The 10000-nt window shown below is 35.0% G+C and overlaps 1 protein-coding gene across 1 annotated transcript in view; it reads right to left on the bottom strand.

The window, feature by feature from the left end:
- The window catches only part of LOC136834844 (CD109 antigen-like), a 252263-nt gene that overhangs the window by 32316 nt on the left and 209947 nt on the right, over nucleotides 1-10000 (bottom strand). Inside the window, 4 exon segments of the mRNA XM_067097626.1 lie at nucleotides 941-1057; nucleotides 2096-2183; nucleotides 5404-5540; nucleotides 7811-7993. Of these exon segments, the coding sequence (XP_066953727.1) occupies nucleotides 941-1057; nucleotides 2096-2183; nucleotides 5404-5540; nucleotides 7811-7993 (525 nt within the window).

Raw genomic sequence — 10000 nt, forward strand, 5'->3', positions numbered from 1 at the left:
TTATGAAAAAAAATTATGGTTATTAGAAAACAAAGATAATTAACCTTTGACCGGTAAAACATTATCTGACGAATAATCAACATACGAATAATTGTTATTTTCAAGTGGTAACTGGATTATCAGCCACTACAACTGTTACGATAATCAGTTCCTAACAAGAAAAACGATTATCACCCAAGTTATCACTATAATCACAATAATTTTTGGTGTCCACTAATTCTTAATACAAGGGAGTCAGGATTGTCCTAGCGGATTATTCAATTATCACTCAAGTTATCACTATAATCGTTATGTTAACTATCGCTTCTCAACAGTTCCTAACAATGCGGAGTCAGGATTGTCCTAGCAGATTAATCGATTATTTCCAAGTTATCAGTATAATCAATAATTATGATTATCACTATAATCATAATTATTGGATGTCGGTAATTCCTAACAAGGCGCTTTCAGGATTGTCCTAGCAGATGAATCGATTATTTCCAGATTATCACTATCATAATGACTGGATTTCAATAATCCCTAACGCGGAGCGAGGATTGTCCTAGCAGAATAATCGATTATCACCCAAATTATCACTATAATAATGACTGGATTTCAGTAATTCCTACCAAGAAGGTGTCAGGACCGTCTTAGCAGATTATTCGATTATAGCTCAAGTTATCTCAATAATTATTACTGGCTTTCAATAACCAGGATCATTTTGTCCTAGCAGATTAATCAATTATAACCCAAGTTATCTCTATAATTATCATTATTTTCAATAATCAGGGTCATTTTGTCCTAGCAGATTATTCGATTATCACTCAAGCCATCACTTACAACTATTGCTGGACTTCAATGAATCAGGGTCACCCTAACAACATAAGGAAGAGCAAAACGCACAAACCATAATACCAGCTCTAATCCCTCGTACCCAGGCAACGGGTAATCAATTCCTTACCTGTGGCAGGGTCAGAGTGGTGCCCTTTGTAGTGGTCACAGTGGCTGTGATGACCACAGACGACAAAGACAGACTCTTGGGGTCGATGGGCTCCCCGTCGGCGTAGCGTACAGACAACTGGAATAATAATAATAATAATAATAATAATAATAATAATAATAATAATAATAATGATAATAATAATAATAAACCAACACGAGAAATACAAAATAATAATACTACTATTAACAATAATAACAATAATAATAACAATTATATCAAATTAAGCTGCAATAATACTTAACGATAATGTAACAGTGACGCAAAATAATAATAATAATAATAATAATAATAATAATAATAATAATAATAATAATTATAACAAGAATCCATTTGACAAGAGAAATAATATAAAATGCAATTGCAATAATACTTAACGATAATGTAACAGTGACACAAAATAATAATAATAATAATAATAATAATAATAATAATAATAATAATAATAATAATAATAAAAAGTAAAGCCAGGAAAGAAATAAAGAAGCAAATAACGCAACGAATAAAAAGAAAAATGTAGAACGATTAATTATCTATTTCATCGAGGCTGAAAATGAGAAAGATGAAGGGATCCGTTTAATGGATGGTTGATACGAGAGAGAGAGAGAGAGAGAGAGAGAGAGAGAGAGAGAGAGAGAGAGAGAGAGAGAGAGAGAGAGAGAGAGAGAGAGGGGGATTGGGGATTTTAGAATTATTTTGTGATCAGGATAAATGAAAGAGGAAGAATTTACTGTGATAAATAATGAGAGAGAGAGAGAGATATTACACCAACAATCTGATACATATATACAGTATATATATATATATAATAAATATATAAACACACACACATATATATATATATATATATATATATATATATATATATATATATATATATATATATATTATTATTATATATATATTTCATATGTCACTGTTACATTATCTAATGGATGGTTGATACTGAGAGAGAGAGAGAGAGAGAGAGAGAGAGAGAGAGAGAGAGAGAGAGAGAGAGAGAGAGATTACACTAACAATCTGTTATATATATATATATATATATATATATATATATATATATTTTATATATATATATATATATTTATTTATTTATTTATTACTAACAACACTTACCACTGCGTGAAAGGGCATCCCCGGCCGGAAGACGAAGGGCTCTGTCCCCACCACCTCCAGGTGGACACGCCCACTGAGGATCCTCATCCTGCAGAAGGTAACCGATAATAAATAGATTAATAAATAAAGAAAATACATAAAAATAAATTAATAAATCCCTTCAAGTCTAGAAGCTGCCCTCTTGAGTGAGAAAGGAATATTAGTAAAATGATAAATAAATGAATACACAAATAAATACATAAATAAATAAGTAAATGAATAAATGCATGATGAAATAAAAGGACGCGAATTATTCATTTTTATTCATCAAATAACTTTTTTCAATTTTTTTATTACTGTATTTTTGCTGTTTATTCTCACGGTCAAAGGCAAGTGTTCAAAGGAAGAGAGAGAGAGAGAGAGAGAGAGAGAGAGAGAGAGAGAGAGAGAGAGAGAGAGAGAGAGAGAATAAGACTGCCTTCCGATCTCATGAAAATCCTCGCTCTCAAAAAAAAAAAAAAAAAGTCTCCGTGAACAAAACCTTTGCGACGCCAATTTCAAGCACTCGATCAACATTGGCTCTCTATCTGAATGGTCTCTTGGAGTGGTCCAGGGGGTATCGGCAAGTGTCCACTGGTGGTCATTTATGGCCGCTCTAAATTTCGGCCAATGGCCCACTAGTTCTCGCCCCAGAGAGACTCTGGGGACACAACCCGTTACGTTTGGGAGGAAAATGAGGATTGCGACGTATTAAATTTTTGGGTTGATTGCATGTTTATGTATTGCTTGCATGTTTGTGTATTGCTTGCATGTTTGTGTATTACTTGCATGTTTGTGTATTACTTGCATGTTTGTGTATTGCTTGCATGTTTAAGCATTGCATGTATGTTTGTGTATTGCTTGCGAGTTTGCGTATTGCAGCATGTTTGTTTATTGCATGCATGTTTGTGTATTGCTTGCATGTTTGTTTATTGCTTGCATGTTCCTGCATTGCTTGCATGTTTGTGTACTGCTTGCATGTTTGTGTATTGCTTGCATCTTTAAATATTGCATATTCCTGTACTGCTCGCATGTTTATGTATTGCATACATGTTAATGTACTGCATACATGCATCTGGAGTGCATGCATGTTTATGTATTGCTTACATGTTTATGCATAATATATTTATGCATACCTTATCTATGTATTGCATGTTTATACACATTGCAAATCGCACAGAGAACTTTAAAGTGTAAGCAAATAAGAATAGAACTTCCACATAAACAAGGCATGAATATTAACGCATATATAAAATGAAAACGAAACACTGAAAATATATAAATACTACCACATGAACACAAGTATATTTACAGTGATAAACAAATATTTAATCGTATTTTTATTTCATGCAAATCAGAATACAATTAAATGCGGCATTCCACACGCTAACTCATCCTTCCCAGTGACCTACTTCGGACACAGAAATGCCGAGAGAGAGAGAGAGAGAGAGAGAGAGAGAGAGAGAGAGAGAGAGAGAGAGAGAGAGAGAGAGAGACTTCGTAAACTGAAATACCTGAGAAAGAGAGAGAGAGAGAGAAAGAGACTTCGTAAACTGGAATACCTTAGAAAGAGAGAGAGAGAGAGAGAGAGAGAGAGAGAGAGAGAGAGAGAGAGAGAGAGAGAGAGAGAGAGACACAAAGATCCTTAAGATAGGAGAAACCAGAGATCCTTTGAACTGAGAGAGAGAGAGAGAGAGAGAGAGAGAGAGAGAGAGAGAGAGAGAGAGAGAGATTCTCGAGAAATAGGGACCGCGATAGCATTGTGTCAAGTGCGCTCTCTCTCTCTCTCTCTCTCTCTCTCTCTCTCTCTCTCTCTCTTCACTCAACCTCCTTCGTCTCCGGGAATTCATTGTTCGCGAGCTTTGCGAAATTGATTTGTGCTTGCTGCTGGAGGAGGCGAGAGCCTCTCGAAGGAGAAGCACAGAGAGAGAGAGAGAGAGAGAGATCCCCGCCACCGCTACGAACGTAATTCGTGAAGTATAAGGGATTTTTAAGTGCTTCAAATGTAATCAGCTTAACATTTAGCGTAAGAAAAAGATGGATAATTAAGAAAGGGTAAGGGAGAAATCCTTTGAGAGAGAGAGAGAGAGAGAGAGAGAGAGAGAGAGAGAGAGAGAGAGAGAGAGAGAGAGAGAGAGAGAGAGAGAGAGAAGCCTTGGAAAATTCATTATCACAGCTGCTTCTTACACACACACACATACAGAGAGAGAGAGAGAGAGAGAGAGAGAGAGAGAGAGAGAGAGAGAGAGAGAGAGAGAGAGAGAGAGAGAAGCCTTGGAAAATTCATTATCACAGCTGCTTCTTACACACACACACACACACACACAGAGAGAGAGAGAGAGAGAGAGAGAGAGAGAGAGAGAGAGAGAGAGAGAGAGAGAGAGAGAGAGAGAGAGAGAGAAAAGCCCTGGCAAAATAATTATCACAGCTGCTGCTTCTTCTTCTTCTTCTTCATCACGAAAAGCGAGCAGGAACCATCTTCCCCCCCCACGAGGGAAACGAGTCGTCAGGTTTATCCCCAGAGGATACCACAAAAAATCCCGGGCTCCATCTGGGTTTTAATAATGCGTCCCTTTCATGAAGTCTTTCCTCATTCTTTTAAGCCAGGGGTAAGTTAATTGCACCTGGCCAAGGTCACCTTTACCTGGGGATTTGGCGGTTTTACCTGTGACATCGAGATGGTTTGTTCTGAAAGGATCTTTTCTTGCAAGATAAACGAAATGCTTTCGTTTGTTTTATGCACACAATTGCAGGGGATTGCAGTGACTTGAATACACATTGATATATGTATATGCACGCGCACAGTTATATACAGTATGTATATATATATATATATATATATATATATATATATATATATATATATATATATATACATAAATATACATACATATATATAATTATAATTTTATATATATATTTATACATAAATATATATACATATGTATATATACTATATATATATATGTATACATATACATATATATATTATATATATATTATATATATATATATATATATATATATATATATATATATATATATATACATATACATATACATATACACATACACACACAAAGTTAAACCAGCTGCATCAGTCATTATCAAATTCACTAAGATAAGAGAAATTCAGGAAGACGAGAACAGTTATTAGTAAAGGAAAAATAAGTAAATAACAATAATATCAATAAATAAGCAAATAATACTAATATTAACAATAATAATCCCTGACCTCGCCCGAGCCATCCGAATTGCGCGACTACAACAATTCACCTGTGCAGACTCACCTGGAATTACCCTCGGCCCTAATCCAGGTGAAGACGTCGTGGAACACTGCTTCCACCATGACCTCTGCCCCCTCCAGCTGGTCCACGACTGACAGGAGAGATGACATCGGGAAACTGAAGTCTTCTTCGACGTCCACCTAATAATAATAATAATAATAATAATAATAATAATAATAATAATAATAATAATAATAATAATAATAATAATCCTGTGAGGTGTATTTGACTAAGCCTTCAGCCTCGTTTCAGTAATGAACTTCCAGTCAAAAACGATACTAGAACTTACAATAATAATAATAATAATAATAATAATAATAATAATAATAATAATAATAATAATAATAATGTGAGGTGTATTTGACTAAGCCTTCAGCCTTGTTTCAGTAATGAAATTCCAGTCAAAAACGATACTAGAACTTACAATAATAATATAATAATAATAATAATTCAGAAGATAAACCCCTGTTCATATGGAACAAGGCATTAGCGACCACTGACCTGAAATTCAAGCTTCCAAAGAATATGGTGTTCATCAGAAAGAAGTAATAATAATAATAATAATAATAATAATAATAATAATAATAATAATAATAATAATAATAATAATAAGATGGACAGCTAGCAATCTCTGTTTACCCAGATACAGTCGCAAGGACCTTTTCTTCTAAAGCTTTTGCCACTACTAAGTAAATATACATTGTTATGTACAGACATAAAAAAATTTACAAGCTAACTACCGTTTTTATATAAACATCTATACGAATATATAAGAAAAATGAATACAAGCTCACTAGCCGTAGAACTTCTACCATTATCCCAAAGGCCCTTTCATTCTAAAACTATTTACACAACATCAAATATGCAAATCACATTAAGGTCCTTGAATTCTGAAACATCCCTCTCTCTCTGCCCAATTATTCATATATGTAAACACGTGTATAACTAGTTTCGTGCAAACAAACCTGGTCTAAGAGACATATTTAACTTACGTATAAACGTACAAACACACACACACGCTTACACACGCCCACACACGTGTCTACACTCATGCTTTAATTATCACCACAGTCATTTATCAAGTAGATAATAGATTATGTCACTGAAGCGCGGTTCATCCCATTAGTATTAAATAGACCTGGATGGGATATGATTCCCATTACGACTGATGATGATGCCTTTATTGTTGTCGGTGAGAGAGAGAGAGAGAGAGAGAGAGAGAGAGAGAGAGAGAGAGAGAGAGAGAGAGAGAGAGAGAGAGAGAGAGAGAGAATCCCTTTACATAAATTAATCCTCGCTTATATAAGTTTCCGAAAATCAACAAAAGAAATTGAATATTTTACCTTACAAGTAAATTGCACAGCTATATAATTCTATTTTTCTTTAGTATAACATATTATTAGCTTTACCTACTGTCCTGTATTTATAATGTGTACTAAAAATATATTCTTATATATACAAACATTTATCTTCCTTCTTTTTCTTTTTGCACCTATGGGGCCTCTGTTCCAAATTCCTTCGAACCAGCATTCATTTCGGGGAAAATTTTGCCCGTCTCAGTCTCTCAACATAAAAAAAATTAACCCTGACCTTAATAAACAATAAACTAAGAAAAAATTAATCCTGACCTTAATAAACAATAAACTAAGAAAAAAATTGATCCTGACCTTAATAAACAATAAACTAAGAAAAAATGACTCCTGACCGTAATAAACAATAAATAACTCTAAACAACTCCCTCTGTCCTTAATAAACAATTCTAAACCACTCCCTCTGCCCTTAATAAACAATTCTAAACAACTCCCTCTGCCCTTAATAAACAATCCTAAACAACTCCCTCTTTATTTAGTAAACAATTCTAATAACCCCATCTGTCCTTAATAAACAATTCTAAACAACTCCCTCTGCCCTTAATAAACAATTTTAAACAACTCCCTCTGCCCTTAATAAACAATTCTAAACAACTCCCTCTGCCCTTAATAAACAATTCTAAACAACTCCCTCTGCCCTTAATAAACAATTCTAAACAACTCTCTCTGCCTTTAATAAACAATTCTAAACAACTCCCTCTGCCCTTAATAAACAATTCTAAACAACTCCCTCTGCCCTTAATGAACAATTCTAAACAACTCCCTCTGTATTTAGTAAACAATCCTAAACAACTCCCTCTGTCCTTAATAAACAATCCTAAACAACTCCCTCTGTATTTAGTAAACAATCCTAAACAACTCCCTCTGTCCTTAATAAATAATCCTAAACAACTCCTGCTGTATTTAGTAAACAATCCTAAACCACTCCCTCTGTCCTCAATAAGCAATAAATACCTCAAACTAGTAATCCTGAACTTAATAAACAATAAACCACCCTGAACAACACCCCCACCCCTCCCGCCCCGTCCCCAGCCACTCACGTAATCGAAGAATACGGAGGAAACTTCCTTGAACTCCGAGTCCGGCCTCGACCAAGGCTGCTTGGCGTACAAGGTCAAGGTCACGTTACCGTAGATGGGCTTGTCGGTGGTGTAGCTTCCGGTGAAGGTGCCCTCGATCTCCTCGTCCGTCGCCAGGCCGTAGAAGGGCATCTCGAGGAACACCTGAAGGCGACGGAGTTGTCGGTCAGGGTTGGTATATAGTGTCGGTGGACACTCGGTCCATTTTGATGCGACATTCGTCGCTTTAAGCGGCTCTCAAAATGAACGGTTGTTTGTGTGTGTGTTCAAAATTGAAATGTTTATAGCATATACACACACACACATATTTATGTATATATATATATATACATATACCCATGTGCGTGTATGCGCGCGCGCGCAAGCAAATGTGCCCTTGGTAATTCACTGATGAAGTGGCCAGATTAAGCTTGTAAAGCACACCCGTCGTGACAAACAAAAAGACAAAAGAGAGGCGCTTTGTGTTTAGGAATAAACTATTTTTAGCATAGCGAATTTAGGGCCACACACACAGAGAGAGAGAGAGAGAGAGAGAGAGAGAGAGAGAGAGAGAGAGAGAGAGAATTCCCCTCTCCACGTCCCCTCTTTTGCACCTGGTGCGAGGGGAAAGATGGCCTCGAAACTGATGCGTTCCAGACATTAATATATTTTGTAATATATATATATATATATATATATATATATATATATATATATATATATATATATATATTTATATATATATATATATATATATATATATATATATATATATATATATATATATATACATATACATATACGTATGTATATAAATTATATATTTATATATGTATATATATATATATATATATATATATATATATATATATATATATATATATATATATATATGGCCATTTAAAGAAGATATTCTTTTCTATTACGTTGCAATAAATGATGGAATTCCAACCGAACATTGCATAAGGGCTGACCAAGAATCGAAAAAATAATTCAAAGATTATTTGTTAATAGCTGAGCCTAAGTCAAGATAACAGGGACAGTGAATAGTTATCGGTTACTGCATTAGAATCAAAATATTAACAAGGACTCCTTTTTAGCGATAGACTAAATGTTACGATAATGAATCAAGGACTAGTTACCAGTAATTATTCAAGAGTCAAGAGGATATACTACTTTATGCCGAATTGTGATAAATTTAAACAAGTAAAAAATGCGCCGATGTTTCTTCGGCGCAATCGAGTTTTCTGTACAGCGTACAATCAGGGCCACCGAAAACAGATCTATCTTCAGGTGGTCTCGGTATAATGTTATATGAGCCGCGGCCCATGAAAATTTAACCACGACCCGGTGGTGGCCTGACTTATATCGTTGCCAGACGCATGATTATGGCTAAAAACCTTAAATAAAATAAAAACTACTGAGGCTAAAGGGCTGCAATTTGGTATGTTTGATGATTGGAGGGTGGATGATCAACATACCAATTTGCAACACTAGCTTCAGTAGTTTTTAAGATCTGAGGGCGGACAGAAAAAGTGCGGAGAATAAAGTGCGGACGGACAGACAAAGCCGGCACAATAGTTTTCTTTTCCAGAAAACTAAGCATCAAGGAAGCAATAGTTATGAAACCATTAATTATTTGTCTAAGAATACAGATATTACAAACAAGTAACAATAACATTGTCTAAGAATATAGATATTACAAACAAATAAAGAGAGAATTTTGAAACCAATAATAACAATGACAGGTAACAACTGTATATAACAGGTAATTTCATTTCCGTTACCATTATCATTACTGACGCTGACAATACCAAGACTGTATTCCCTTCTAAGATCAATCTCTTGCAACATGCAACCATCAGTCAGTCACCTTTGGGAGTGCAATCTGCCCAAAAGTCGCTTGGTTGCCCAGCTTTTTATTTTGTTATTTTTTTTATTTTATTTTATCTTTTCCGTCAAATGTGCTTGTGATAAGAACGACATGTTTCTAAAACAGCTTCTCCTACAGGGCGAGCGATTTTCGACCAGGAAACTCAATAGTTTAAGGTCGGTTTTTGCTTGCACACCAATAGCACAGGATCTCATGGAGCGGTTCAGACGAGAGGAAAATCTGTTGCCGTGAAAGCAAGGTTTTAGAGAGAGAGAGAGAGAGAGAGAGAGAGAGAGAGA

Source organism: Macrobrachium rosenbergii, chromosome 54 (genome assembly GCF_040412425.1).
Source record: "Macrobrachium rosenbergii isolate ZJJX-2024 chromosome 54, ASM4041242v1, whole genome shotgun sequence".
Lineage (NCBI taxonomy): Eukaryota > Metazoa > Arthropoda > Malacostraca > Decapoda > Palaemonidae > Macrobrachium > Macrobrachium rosenbergii.